This window comes from Haemaphysalis longicornis, unplaced genomic scaffold (assembly GCF_048455015.1).
Source record: "Haemaphysalis longicornis isolate Haplotype H1 unplaced genomic scaffold, Haemaphysalis longicornis Haplotype H1 scaffold_2, whole genome shotgun sequence".
NCBI lineage: Eukaryota > Metazoa > Arthropoda > Arachnida > Ixodida > Ixodidae > Haemaphysalis > Haemaphysalis longicornis.
The window spans coordinates 125,463,235-125,477,765 of NW_027526295.1; the positions used below are offsets into that span (position 1 = coordinate 125,463,235).

General features: G+C 48.4%; 1 protein-coding gene across 1 annotated transcript in view; it reads right to left on the reverse strand.

The window, feature by feature from the left end:
- The window catches only part of LOC144167368 (uncharacterized), a 52,568-nt gene extending 41,908 nt beyond the window's left edge, over positions 1-10,660 (reverse strand). Inside the window, exon 1 of the mRNA XM_077696652.1 lies at positions 10,499-10,660. Within this exon, the coding sequence (XP_077552778.1) occupies positions 10,499-10,559 (61 nt within the window). The 5' untranslated portion in view covers positions 10,560-10,660. The remainder of the gene's footprint in view (positions 1-10,498) is intronic.
- Between the last annotated feature and the right edge of the window lie 3,871 nt (positions 10,661-14,531).

Below are 14,531 nucleotides of genomic sequence, written 5' to 3' on the forward strand. Positions count from 1 at the left end.
GTTGGGGTGACTTAGTGGCACTTCGATTTCTATGATAAAGTGGTCGCTGCCCAAGTTGTGTCCCGTGTTCTTCCACCTTACGGCCCCGCCGTAAGGGCAGGAGCGCAAAGGCAAGATCCGGGTTCGTGTCTCGGGCAGTCGACGTTCCAATTCTCGACGGATGAGCTGGGTTCGTCAGTAGCGTGAACTCGGCTGCACTTGCGTCTTCTAGGAGATCTCTCCCCTTGGATGTGGTGTGGGTGTATCCGAGTTCTGTGTGTTGGGCGTTGAAGTCGCCGCAGATGATTGCTGCCGCGTCTCCTCTTTTCGCCAGATCCTTTTGCGTTTGCATCGTGGCGTTCTTGACTTTTTGGAACAGGGTTCTGAATTTCTGTTTTCCATGCTGTGGGTTGCTGTAGGCGTTGGCAATGTGTATCGTTGTCGACGTCTTCTTCTTGCCGCCTCGAGTCTTATGTCCCTTGCTGGAAATGACTAGCTCGGTGACGCAGAGCTCGATTGCGGTGTCTCTGTTGCCCAAGAATTTGTCGTGTTTTACGTGAGCGATGCCTTTGCGGACAAACGTGCACACTCCCTGCGCCGCACCCTTCCCGCATGTGCGGGCGCTCGGCGGGCAGGCATGCGCACGGTATCCGGGCAGCGTCGGCGTGTCTTCCATGTGTGTTTCCTGTATCGCTATTACGTCTGGTTGTTCCGACGGGTCAAGTGATTTCATGTGCTTTTGCAGTATTGCTTTGCGGCATCGGAACCCATTTGCATTCCAGTGCCATATCTTCATCGTGCTGTCGCTGTTTCTATCCATTATTGCGGCGACAGTTTCTGCGCGTTGCAGTAACGTTGCACCGCCGTCTCGATGAGTGGTTGCAACTTCTCGGGGCTTAGTAGTTGTTCGATCGCCTGCTTTACTTGCAGTTGTATGGTTTGGGCCAGCTGTTGCTGGATGGTTTGGGTGCATTTAGTCAGGAGTCTTTGTTCGAGAGCCTCGAAGTTCCTGCCCCAGCGGTTCACCGTTGTGGTGAGCTGGTTGACGCGTCTGTTGAGCCCGGCATATCCAAGAGGTTGCCTCTTAGCCTTGTCCCCTCCGTGTGTTGCAGTGGATTTGACGGAAATGTCGTCGTCTTCATCGTCTTCGCATTCGCTGTCTCTGTCGAGCTCCTCTGTAGGTTGCTCTTCTATTCTTCTTGCGGCCGCAATGATGGACGCCCTAGTCTTGGGAGTCGTCGCCTTAGCGGTGAATTGAAAGGTCTTAGGTACGGTGGTGTTGATGCTGCAGCTTGTCGAGGCTTTTGCCTGGGTGCCCTCGTCATCTTCGTCGGCGTCTATCGACATCATGGTGTTGTTGGCTTCGCTCGTTGCTCTGCCTTCCTTGAGTTTCGCTATGGTTCCGCGTTGGTGCGTTATCGTTAGCTGCATTGCAGCCATCTTCGTTTGCTGGTCCTGCATCATCTTTTGCAGTTCCCTCACGGTGGCCTTTAGCTCGCCCACCTCTTTCTTGTATTGCTCCTCGCAACCGTTGCTGGGCATTCTGCCAGACTCCTTATCTCTGCCTGGCGTCGCGTCCGCGTTATCAGGGGTTGTTTTCGTTCCCCGGGACACGGACCTCCTTCTCTGCGTCTCCGTCTTTCCCTCCTGTGTGACGTCAATCTTGTTTTGCGATCTTTCGCGCTCTCGTTTCTGCGAAACCGAGCGCTGACGTCGAGTTGTTTTCGACTCTCCAGTAGTGATGTCAGCCCACGTTGGGCCGTCTGACGTCATCTTACGCCAATCGCGGTTCACCACATTGCTCCCCTTTCGGCCTGCTTCCAGTTCCGGGAATTCGTCTTTTCGAGAAAGTCTGGCCTTCATGGCGGGTTGCAAGGGCGCGGGCGCCATCTTTGCAGGGGCTTCAGCGTTCTGCTTGGCCCACTGTCTCTTCTTGATTTGGATCGGCGTTTTGAATTTGTTCTTGCAGCTACCCGCGTTGGTAACGTGGGAGCCGCCACACAGCCTGCATTTAGGCTTGCAGTATTCTGCGTGATCTTCGCCCGGATTTCTCCGTCCGCACGCAAAGCACACTTTGACATTTGGGGTAGGGCATACATCCTTCCTATGCCCCACTTGGCCGCAGATTTTGCACACCTCGCGGTGCTGGCGGTACAACGTACACTTTGCAATAAAGCCTCCGTACTTTACGTAGTGCGGGACCTTTTGCCCTTCAAATAATATTACAACCGACGTGGAGTTGCCCAGTCGGTGCGCGGCCATGGCCGTTGGATTGTACTTGTTCACGATGCACTTGATGATCTCCTCATCAGTTTCATCGTGCTCAACCCCGCTGATCACGCCACGGGAGGTGTTGTCCGGGGTAGCTTTGTACGCGAAAGTCTCGTACGAGCATTCTCCGATCGTTAGTCTTCTGATCGATCCGTACTGGAAAGATCTCTTTTCGCTGGGCGTACTCAGCACTATGATGTTTTGAGCAGCGTTAAGGGGGGACGAGGGTCTTAAAACTAACTTTTTTATTTATGGGTAGAAACTTATGAAAATTTGCACACTGATGTGCTTTTCTCTGTAGATTTCAAATATGCAATTATATTTGAGCTGGTGCTGTTAGTTCAAAAGTTATCATACAAAGTCTAAACCGCAATTAGGTAATTTCTTACGCAGCTTTAATGAACTTTCGCATTGCATTTTGTCGCTTTTAATTACATGAATGGATAGCCAGAGAGTTCCCATACCCGATGACATTCTTCGTTTTTCTCTAAAGTCACGGCATCCTAAAAAAATATGTCAAGTACAAAAAATGGCAGTATTGGATATTTTGGCTCATCAAAATAACTGCAAGTCATTATTTATGCGTAGCCTAAACAGAAAAACTAAGAATGTCATCGGCTGCCTCAGGCTGTACTGAAAAAAATGGTACCAAGATTGACCTTATGAAGCAAAAATAAGTTTCCAAAAAGCTGCGTAAGGCTGAGGGAAGTGACCCAAAATATGAAACTGAGAAAACTGCATTTGAAGTTTGGCCATGTGTTATGAGATGAACCGTCAGTAGTGTAGCTTCAAAATTTCCCAGTAACAAAGACATGTTCTTCCCATTTTCAAATCTGTCTTTGGATTCCAAAAATATCAACTAGAACTGGAGATACAAAAGGCCAAGTAACGGACCCCAACAGGAATTTAGCAAAATTTATCGACTTCGAATCGGTTGGCATTTTGTTAGCGTTGTGAAATCTGGTGGTGTCTTGCTGGCGTCGGCAACAGTCCTTCGTGAAGAGCCATCATCTATTACAGTGCACTGTGGTACCCAGAATATTGTGTACGGCAAAAGTGTGAGGGTGAAACTTGCTTTAGGTGCCCCCCTTTTTTGTTCTTTGGTGAGGCTATTTCATTCGCGGTTTTTATGCTGGAAGTTTGAGAGGATACAGGGGTGGGACACTGCGCAGTGCGTTTTCCGCAAATGCATCATGTTGTTGGCCCTCAAAAGAGTCTTTTGGGGAAAATAAATGTAGCTGGAAGGCAAACTTTCTTGGCCTCAGGGGATAAACCCATAGACGCCTTTTTCCTTCAAGCCGTGCATGGTGCGGCTATCTCCATCGGACATCACGGTTGTGTACTGCAGCCCATTCTTGGAGAGCGAGCGCTTGAACATTATCAGGTCTGCCTCTACCTCCATGCGTCCTGCACCACAGTCAATGTTTCGCTGACACATGGTCTGCCAGCCAATCTTCGTAGCCCTCATCTGAAGCTTTGGGTCTGATGGTGCAACCTAAGCAAATGTTAGAGAGGACTACATGATCAATCACCAAGCCGGTGTACACTCCAATGATGCAGCCCACTCCAATGTGTGACAACCGTCCCTTTGTCATCCACGTGCCATCAAACATCACATCTATGTTGTTTGGCGGCTGACCAAGGTGTACAAGTCCTTGATGGCACGCACACTATCAGCTTCAGAGGCTGCTGCAGTGTCCTCGCAAACCTGAACCACTTTCCTCAAGTGCGCTTGGAATGTCTTGTGGTGCAGGCTTCTGTGGGACAAGTTCATACCAGCACAAAAATCTGAAAGAGCAGTCACCCCCTTCCCCATGCTTTGAATACTTTTCAAAGCCCTCATATTCACTTCAAAAAGAGTGATATTGCCAGATCCTTCGGTCCTTGGCGAGGAAAAACGTTCCACACGGTGTTCACAAACCGAGCACGTCACCTCGAGCTTCACGGCGAGGCCGTACTGCCGCGGTCAGGCTTCCTCAAATCCGGCGCCGCCAGCCCGCACTTGCCGCACCTGACGTGCGCGAAAAGGTCCTTCAGCATTGCAAAATCCACTAAGACAAAATCTGTGCCGGATTCTTCCTCTGAGTGCGCCAAATCCACTTCAAGGAGGTCGAATTTCCGCTGCGTTGCTGACTTGGTCTCCGTTCCGCGCTTGACCTCGTCCGCGTGTTCCGTACGCGCGGCGATCTCCTCCGCCGTGTAATACCTCGTGTCAAGCCAGCAGGACGTGCTTGGACCAGGTATGGATTCCGGAGGTGGTTGGTCAGGCGATGGGGCAGGCGAGGCAATACGAGGCGGCGAACGATTCTCATCCGGCGGAGTCGAGCGGCCCGAAGTCGCACCACGCGACCTTGGGATAGGCGGACGACGCTTTCGCTTCCCGTGCGCATGAAGGGTCGTCTTCTTCAAACGTACGTCTCCTGGCATCATTCACGAAAGTACGCGATGGAAGAATTAGAAGAAACTGTAAAAAAAAACTGCTCTAAGCGAGCGCTGCGCCAGAAGAGCGGACTCCGTCAGACGCGCGTAGCAGACGCCATGATGGCGACCGCCATGACAGCAGTCGCGCCGACCAATGGGAGGGGTCGTATGGCGAACTCAAACCGCGCGCGCCCGCTCTAGCCAATCGGCGGCCGAGAAGGTGCCTTCGGAAAACTGGCAAGGCCGGTCGTTCTACTCAAGCGACGCCATTTTGAGATATCGCAAAATGCGCACAAAGAAACAAGCTTCAAAACAAGACCAAGATGGCGGCGATCGGTCGGCTGCTTCGCCCGCGGGGCGCGCGGGAATTTGAAGCAACTTTTGCCCAATTCTGGGCATTTCGTGGCCCTCGAGGCGTTTCAAAACATGATTTTAGAGTATTTCCCGATGGAATTTCGCGTTGGTATTTTGAAGGCAGGTGCTTGAAGGTACAATAAATCCAAAAATTGGATTTTCTCAAAATCGATATTTTGGCCATTTTTGACCATTCTAAGACCCGCGTCCCCCCTTAAGGGCAATTGAGTCCTCCTCTGCTTCCTCATAAGTAATGTTGGCTGCTGCGAGTATCGCTCCACGCAAAACAGTCATCGCAGTCGTGCTTACGACTAGCCCGCCACGAGGCCTAACCACCACGCGGTGCTTGTCCTTCCCGGCAAAGTTTGGCATGCGTGCCGATTTGGCCATATTGGCGTTAACTTTAGCTACAAATTGCGCTTTGGCTGCGCGTTGTCGCTCCTCTTTACTTCTAGCGTTCGAAGCCGAGAGAGATGTGCTCGGCTTACCTTTAGGCTGGGTCCCTTGCTGCGACGAGGTTCCCGTTGCCTGCTGTTTCTTGCTGCGGCGCGAGACTACAACAGTCCAACCCGCGCACAAGTTCGCCGGTTCACTCGCACAGTCCACTGATTCGGTGCACAGTCCGGTGCCGCTCTTGGCAAAGCTGCCGTCGCCGATAGCCGAAACGCTCCCGCAAGCACTGGGTGGCGGTCCCGAAATAGTGTTAGCAGCCTTCTCCCTCGCTGGGTCTACGTCCACGTGGCCGTGTCTCCTCTTGCGAGTCTGGTCTCCATCCGTAGTCGCAGCAGTGATGTCCATGGCTTGGATTTCTTCATTTCCGTAATCCATTTCGCCTCCAGGAGTCGTGGCGAACTCAGAAACGGCGCCCAAGGCCGCTTCAGGGGCCGCGACGGCCGAGCACATGGCCGCCGCGGAGGCAGTCAGCGTTAGGCTTAGCGGGGCGGCGCCCACTCTAGACGCAAAAGTCGCCTTAATTCCTCCAAAATTGGGTAACATGGCCGAAACTTGGTATCAACGTGGTCCGCTAGTTAAGAGGAACGCTCACGTACCAAAATTGATCCGGTAGGGGTCGATGATCCGCTGATAATTAGCATATTCGACGGAGCCGATGTGAAGTGCGTTCGCTCGCTCCGCGCGCTCGCAGCGCCCCCCCACACGGGGAGAAGGGGACCTTCTTTTCAACCCCCGGGACGTGACTAGAACGTCTACAGCCTGTCATGAGCGGGTAACTGGCGGGAAGCCCTCTTATGCTACCTAGGCATCAAGACTGCCAGAACCGAGACCCTCGCTAGGCTTTCGCAGAATAATATAGTAAGGAAATGAGGGGCTCGTTGAAGAAAGACAGAAACATAGGTCAGCAGTCTACAACGCCAAAGGAGGCATAGGGGTGTGGTTAGGTTCTTTTCTTTTTCACTACGGTTAATGAAGTAAACATTTTTTTAATATACAGAAGAAAGAAAGAACGAAAAACACGCGCCCAGAGTGGGGACCGAACCCACGCCTTTCGATTACATGTCGAATGCCTTACCAATTCGGCTATCTGGGCGACTGTGTTCTCCTTCACTTTCCGGGCTATTTATATTTACTAGAAGTGTATCTGACGCTTGAGGGTGGTGGCCAGCGCCACTCTGACTACACGGGGAAAAGGGGACCTTCTTTTCAACCCCAGGGGCGTGACTAGCACGTCTACAGCCTGTCATGAGCGGGTAACTGGCGGGAAGCCCTCTTATGCTACCTAGGCATCAAGACTGCCAGAACCGAGACCCTCGCTAGGCTTTCGCAGAATAATATAGTAAGAAAATGAGGGGCTCGTTGAAGAAATACAGAAACATAGGTCAGCAGTCTACAACGCCAAAGGAGGCATAGGGGTGTGGTTAGGTTCTTTTCTTTTTCACTACGGTTAATGAAGTAAACATTTTTTTAATATACAGAAGAAAGAAAGAAAGAAAAACACGCGCCCAGAGTGGGGACCGAACCCACGCCTTTCGATTACATGTCGAATGCCTTACCAATTCGGCTATCAGGGCGACTGTGTTCTCCTTCACTTTCTGGGCTATTTATATTTACTAGTAGTGAATCTGACGCTTGAGGGTGGTGGCCAGCGCCACTCTGACTACACGGGGAGAAGGGGACCTTCTTTTCAACCCCCGGGGCGTGACTAGAACGTCTACAGCCTGTCATGAGCGGGTAACTGGCGGGAAGCCCTCTTATGCTACCTAGGCATCAAGACTGCCAGAACCGAGACCCTCGCTAGGCTTTCGCAGAATAATATAGTAAGGAAATGACGGGCTAACCTAACCACACCCCTATGCCTCCTTTGGCGTTGTAGACTGCTGACCTATGTTTCTGTATTTCGTCAACGAGCCCCTCATTTCCTTACTATATTATTCTCGGTCGCCCCGAGCGGAGCAGCGGAGGGAGGGTCCCGCTCACGAATTCCACCCGCGCAGACGATGGGTGTTGGGGCAGGCCGGGGGTCATCGTTGCGAGACATGCTGGGAGGGTCGAGTGTCCGGTTGCGGAGCTCCAGCGTAAGAGAACGAAGATCGTTGCACCTCCACCAAAATTATAAGAGGGTTTTCAGGCTTTATTCTTCAGCCGCACCAGCAGCAGCGGTAGCACCGAAGCACCAAGTCGCGCTGACCAGCAAGTCGAGACGGAGAGCCAACGAGACGAGACTTCTTCTTCGTCCCAGCGATGGCGATGGGACATCCACGAGTTGGTGCCTCTTCAATGTGTGGCTTCTGTGTCACATACCCACGCATTGCGAATGACCAGTGCTGTCCACGCTCCTACATTATTTAAACGAGTAAGGTGTTGGCGATGGTCTTCTTTACAATATATATATATATATATATATATATATATATATATATATATATATATATATATATATATATATATATATATATATATATATATATATACACGGCGAGCAGGCGCAAAAATTGCCCCAGTGCAGTTTGCAAACGCAAAACGCAGCATTGCTACGGCAATTTCTTTGGTGTTCCAAATAATTCAACTACAGTCCATAAACCGGAGACCACTAATTGCAGTGCGTGCAGTGTATAGAACGAGAACTCACACCACTGGACGAACCTTCTAAGGAAAGAGAAAAATAACTTCCCGAAAGCGAAATGACGCGATTACAGCAGGCAAATAAACTTTGCCAAGGTTGCTGCCTATTGGCGGTGAGCGCGAACACGGGCGGCGCTGCGAAGCGCGCCTCCGTGACGTCAGCTTAGGGATTCTCGCATTTGTCGTCTGCTTCACTAGACTCGCTCTCCCTGCTGTTTCTTTGCGCTCGGTCAACGTCTGATGCTTTTCCGTACCAGAATTGGCGTGTGGGTAACTTTTTATCATAATAATAAGCTTAAAATCGCATACACTATAGCTCATGGTGTCAGTTAAAGTATAGTTTTGAATGCCGCTACGGAAGAAACATTGCCGGCGCCGCCCCATTCCTTGCGAAGCCGGTCCTGTGCGGAGCGCGAAGAGTCGGAGCTAGGCGTCAGCTTCTCAATTCAGCAATATTTCGAACAAAAAGAACAGTCAGCTGCTAATAACCGATAACAGCGAAAATGGAAGACCGAAACAAATTCTAGGCCTTCAGGGCTGTTGGCTTTGGCAGAGGGCATTACGATTCCCGGTAATCATATGTAAGGTAAAACAGTTTTTGCAACCTTGCCGAACGCTCGAACGTGTTGTGTCACATCACTCTACGTTGTCAAGGCATGAAAGTTTGCCGACATGCACTATAGGCTGCAAAAACTGTAGGTTGAGTTCCAAATAACCCACTGTGTATATAGGCGCGTGCTGATTTTATACCAGGCATCTAACCAGTATGGAGGTTTCTTGAGCAAAACGAGCCACGTCTACGTTAAATATACAGTAACACTGTGTTTGTTCAGACCTGGAATGATATTTCGGTACATTTTCCACAGCCATATCTTCCCGATATTTGGATATGCTTTATAGGAAAACTACACTCAAGAGGAGGAGGAGTAGGAGGAGGAGGAGAAAACTTTATTTAACAATTAAATCCAGCTGATTAGTGGGCCGGGTCCTCAGTTGAGGACAAGATAGTAAAAGTGATTTTCTTCGATTCATAGAACGCCATCTCGAGTAGAATATGATTTGTTCTTTGCGTCTGGAAGGGTCGGAAAGCAATAAAGAGCTACTTGGAATTATTCTTCGGTTTCGATTCTTGTAATATATGCAGGTATACTATTTATTGCGTTAGTTAGCGAGTATATCATGCCTTCAACACCGTAATCATGTCATCATTGTTCGGGTTGAGAGTCAGTTCGTTATGATAACGATATTATTACGATAGAAATTCGGAGCACAAAAGCCGCCTTCGACTACTGTGGACAATGTTGTTTAGGGCGCGATCGCGGTGGCGTAGCACAACCCTTCTCATTGTATTTGCATGTGAATAAACAAAGCACGCAGCGGATATGCACCTTCTTGCACGCAGCCGCAATGAAAGCGAATTTGTAAAGAAGGGAATGTATGCCATACAACATGAAGGAAATATCCAACGATCTTTGTGAGCCTCCCAAACACCCCAAAATCTTCTCATAAGACGTTTGTGACGGCGCGGAAAAATTAATGCGTTGGGCGTAAAAAAAAGCAAGAAACATTAATCTGCTACAAGACAACAACAACGAAAGAAATAGAAGAAAGCTGCTTTATTTCCTGCTGTACGATGCGCGTGTAGGGGCCGCTGCTTGGTACATAGCATTAGACTGTACGTTGAGTCTTCATAACTGCATCTAAAAAATACTACAGGGAAGCCTACGCATTTTGAATACTTATCAAGAAGCTCTGATCGCTGATCCTCGCGAATAAGCTAGAAAGGACGAGTTACACACGATCTTCTGACCGATGCTCCGAAGAAAGTTGTTCTCTATCTCCTCGTGTGTTGCAAACTTGTGGGGGATACAGCTTCAAATTATTCAGATGCGTCAGAAGCTGGCAAAATAACTGAGTCACTAGAAATACGCTTTTTAACGCACTACAGCAACAAAGCGGGCGATTTCTAGCACAGGCACTGCTGCCCCTCACAAGTGGAGTGTAGCAGACGACAGCGGCGCGAGTCCCTAAGCCGACGTCAGAGCCAGGGGGCGCCACTCAAACATCTCACCGCCAATAAAAAATTCGTCGCGGTTTTTTTCAAAACCACAATTACCCTTATTCCTGGTTATTCGTTCAACTTCCAACACCAACCAGAATAGCGACGAGGGGAGTGAGACTCAAATGGCAGACAAAGCGCATTCAAAATTCATTTGCGTCATTCGTCGAAAAGGCCCTAATGAAATATTGTCTGTGTTATATTACCTATCTTCTTCTGGCGCAATTTTGGGAAGGAAAATCCTGTAGATTATCGAAAGTGCCATTCTGTTTGTTTAGCTGGTTATTTAGCCATCTGCTGCTCTCATGCCGTTACACACTGGGTAAAAAAGCTTACCATTTTCTGCGACAGACTTGCCGATGGATAAGAGGAACAAGAGCCACCACAGCAACTTCATTTCCACGATAGAAAACGACAGTGCTTGCGTGAACTCAAGAGAGCTACAGGGTTTAGTGGGGGCCTACTGAAAGAAAAACATCTAGAGGACCAAACAACGGAACGTCCGCTTTATATGCCCAAGCCCCTCCCCCGCGGTCGTATCACTCTTTTTAAATGAGCACGAGTGGAAGGTATCAGGAAGTGTTGAGGATTGCGTCATGTGAAGAAACTCAGGTTTCGCCTGACACGGAACTAAACCAGCGTATATTTGTTGTCTTGGGGTTAGGCCGTCGAGGTTAAAGTGGTGATATTGTTATCTCAAAGGCTTGGCTGATCTCAACCTCTACGAAACTCAAAGCAGTTGCTCAAATGTAACCAGAACATTAAACGGAGCGATTTGAAAAGAGCAATATGAGCCCCTTTATCCGAAGATGAGGCGGCCACCGCCGGCACCAGTGAAACATGGCCCAACGATATGCCGAGAGCGCAAATAGATAAACGTATCAAAAAGAAAATACGGTTGTTTTGTGTCTCGAATCAGAACCCTGCAGATACGGTGCGAGTACGAAACACCCCTCTACGCTATTGCTGACTTGCTGCCGTAGGCACTACAAAGGCGGAACTAGCAAATGCGTTGTGGCCTTCGACTTAAAAACGTGTGTGGTAGACATGCGTTGAGGCGAAGAGCAATAATGTGAGCATGGTATATGAAGTTGTTATGCATTGTTGCACCAATGATGAATACATTAGGCTTACAAGGATAAAACAGTAAACGAGAGAAAGGAACGCAATGAGAAAAGTATCATAAGGACTTGGGGCCTACATGAAAATGTCGGCTTGGTAATTACAAAACTAGCAAATACTTCAGCATAAGGGCGAATATGTTGACGAAATTGTAACCGTGGGATAATTTTTAACGTTTCCAGTAGGAGGATTTATTTATTTACCTGTAATTCTGTGAAACATTGTCACGGCCACACCTTTAAACGTAAGGTCTGCATGCGCATTACGACAGGTGGGAAAATATGGTTGCTAATCTTCCCGATCTTTACTTTCTAACTTCCCCTGGCAGCAATGCTAAACATTTGGCTTTGTTCAGCGTCATGTGTTGGTTTCTTAGCACGCTTTCTTGAGTTTGCCCTTTTGAAGCAACACTTCAAAGTTTACACAAAGTCGGGAACAAACACACATGTTCAAAACTGATTACGAGGGAGTTTTGGGCGCAATGGCAAATGAAAAGAATGCTCATCCTCGATTTACCACTCGATTATTGTCAGTCGGCAGTCTGCGGACTGCCTTTCATCGGGAAAACTCGTCAGATACATCTGAAAATTAGCCACCGGGTCACGTCACGGTATGTTCTCGAATGGTGCTACTGAGAATGGAGAAGGGCTAATTTCTCGAGCGATGACAACTTCTCCACAGCGGTGTTCACCCACTGCTTTGGCAATCCTTCAAGACAACTCTACTTATTCCCACATCGTATCAAGTACAGGTTACATGCACCATGGAGTTGTGAAAAGTGCAAGTTATGTGGAAAAGCGGCCGTCCAGAGCGACCTCTGCACACTACAAGGTGGCTATGCTTTCGCTCAGCGCCCTTATGGCCTCGTTGCTTTAACATGCTCCTTCGGTCTCCAGCGGGAAACTATGCCATAAAATACTAGTACCTTCATTTCCACTTGACTCCCTTGCTGCTTCTTATATCCTCGCGTCCTACACCGGGATCCCAGGTACTCCGCGACGGGCCACCCGAGAAATAAAATAAAAACGGGAACCGAAGAACCGGCTCGATACAACCTTGGTCGTCGTGAATAGTAGCGGGATGCTGGGAAGCAGGACGACTATCTACTGTCTATCATTAAGGGTTGCGAGCGTGATCGCCTTTTTTTTCTGTACCGTCGCTTTTGTCTCAAATCACTAAACACAGCTAAGCACGACCTTGGTTATAAAGACGTGGACTACGATGCTTTTTGGGGCACTATGGGCTCCTATGGGCCGAGATAACTATATAAAAGGCTTCCAATGCATAAGGAGATATCTCCGAGCATGTGTCAACAGTAACCAATGATGATAACATATTTTAAATCCATTTTGATGTTTGCGCGCAGGAGAAAGCTCCCCTACGGATAGCATTTAAACATCGGCATCAGCATCACGCATCTGCCGCTGGCCCCAAGCTGCCGACGTTATGAATCACGTGACGGGGCGAACGCAGTGGTTGTAGTAGGCGGAGCGCTGCTCTGCGTTGCGTGTCAAGTCACGGTTTTGGGACTGACGTCATGCTGCCTGGGTCCGTGGATGTGGTGGAAACCACAACCGGTCTTGACGCGCGCTCTTGAGCTCACTGGCGCGTCCAGACCGGCAATGGGGCGAAAAGAAGGTGACGTTTCGAGCGCCCTGATCTAATGTGGCTGCCTCGGGGTTCGTTTTGTCGAAAATGAAACTGGCGCAAATAAACGAGGATGTAAATAAGTATTTACGCTGTGATAGATGGCCTAGTGCGCCATTTTAAGATTAGTGGCTTGTAGCAACGACTAGCTACGAAGAAATGTAATACGAAACTTTCGTTTCAGCGCCGCTTTAAATGTAAGCATTCATGTTGTATTTCTACAAAAGGTACGAAGGAAGCGCACCAAACAAGTTATCTTCATTAGAAACGCATAGTGGAACGAATGCAGTTTCCCCGCGTATGAGCAGCAATAACTGATAAATCTCCAAGCAGGTGGATCATAGCAGCGGATGCAGAACCTGAAAAATAAATTACAGTAGTTGATGTTGATGGCAAACATTTAGTTGAAATTGTGTGAAGATTTTTATCACGGAAGTTTATTGTGACATCTTCCTGTAGTAGTGAATTCCAGCCAGCGATTTGCGAAGTTTACCACAGGAGCTTAAAAGCGTCAGTAATTCACTGGCCGAGAGATTTGTTAGGCTATTGGGTAACAATTTTTGCTCGAATGATTGTTGTAACATAAAGATTTTCCCCCCAGCGTTGTAAACGGGCAAGGTTTACTTTTAACGTTACTTTTTATATCTACGAGAGCCACTATTGATAGACGTGTCCCTGAGCAGCGCGTGCGCCAAATACAGACACTGCGTTGGCCCCGTCACGGGAGCCATAACGTCGGCAGTTTTGGACCAGCAGCACAGCATTTCATGAATGCGTCGTCGAACGAGACTTGTTTGTTAGGGGTCGTTAGTACATGTCTACAGCTCTGAAGCCCTAAAGTCAGCGAGGAACTGTTTCCACATTGTCCACACCATCATAGACGAATGCACCAAGAAGCACTTCTTGCCGAGGTGTTACTGAAGCGTCTGCAGGCCAACCCTTCACTTTTCATATATTTCCTGCAGAAAAAAGACAAGCCGCTGAGAAAAACAGACATTTGTAGTGTTATTGCAGACCTTGGTGGAGCAAAATAAAGGACACTGAACTGCTGACAAAAAAAGTCCAAGAACGTTTCTGTGGGGACCCCAGCGCCACTAACTGTAGGAGCTAGTACAGTCTTCGTCTACAATTTTCTACACCAAGCTAAAAATGCATTGGCGAAAAATTCAAACTACAAGATTTACTCTCGAGCGAGGACGAAACGTTTATGCAAGGAAGCTGGAGAGAACACGTTTCTTTCTTAACGTGATAAAACACTACGGCAGCAGTTAAGCGTTAAGCTTTTAATGATTTCTTTGTGGCCCAGAACGTTTAGCGGGGCATTAAACATTTTGAGAAAAACTGTGAATCACATGAACTGCATCCCTGTTTAATTATGTTTTGCTATGATGATGCAGTTTTATCACTACTTCTAATACCATATTTTCTTCATTGGCACATGCAAAACAAACAACATGAAAATGAATAATACAACAAGAACTTCTGTAGATATGCTAAGAATCAGATCCCAAGGCATTTTTCACTAAAATTGCTGTTAGAAACAGATAAAGGCCATTGGCGACCATTTTCCACATTGCAGTGCAATCAAACTTTGCAAGTT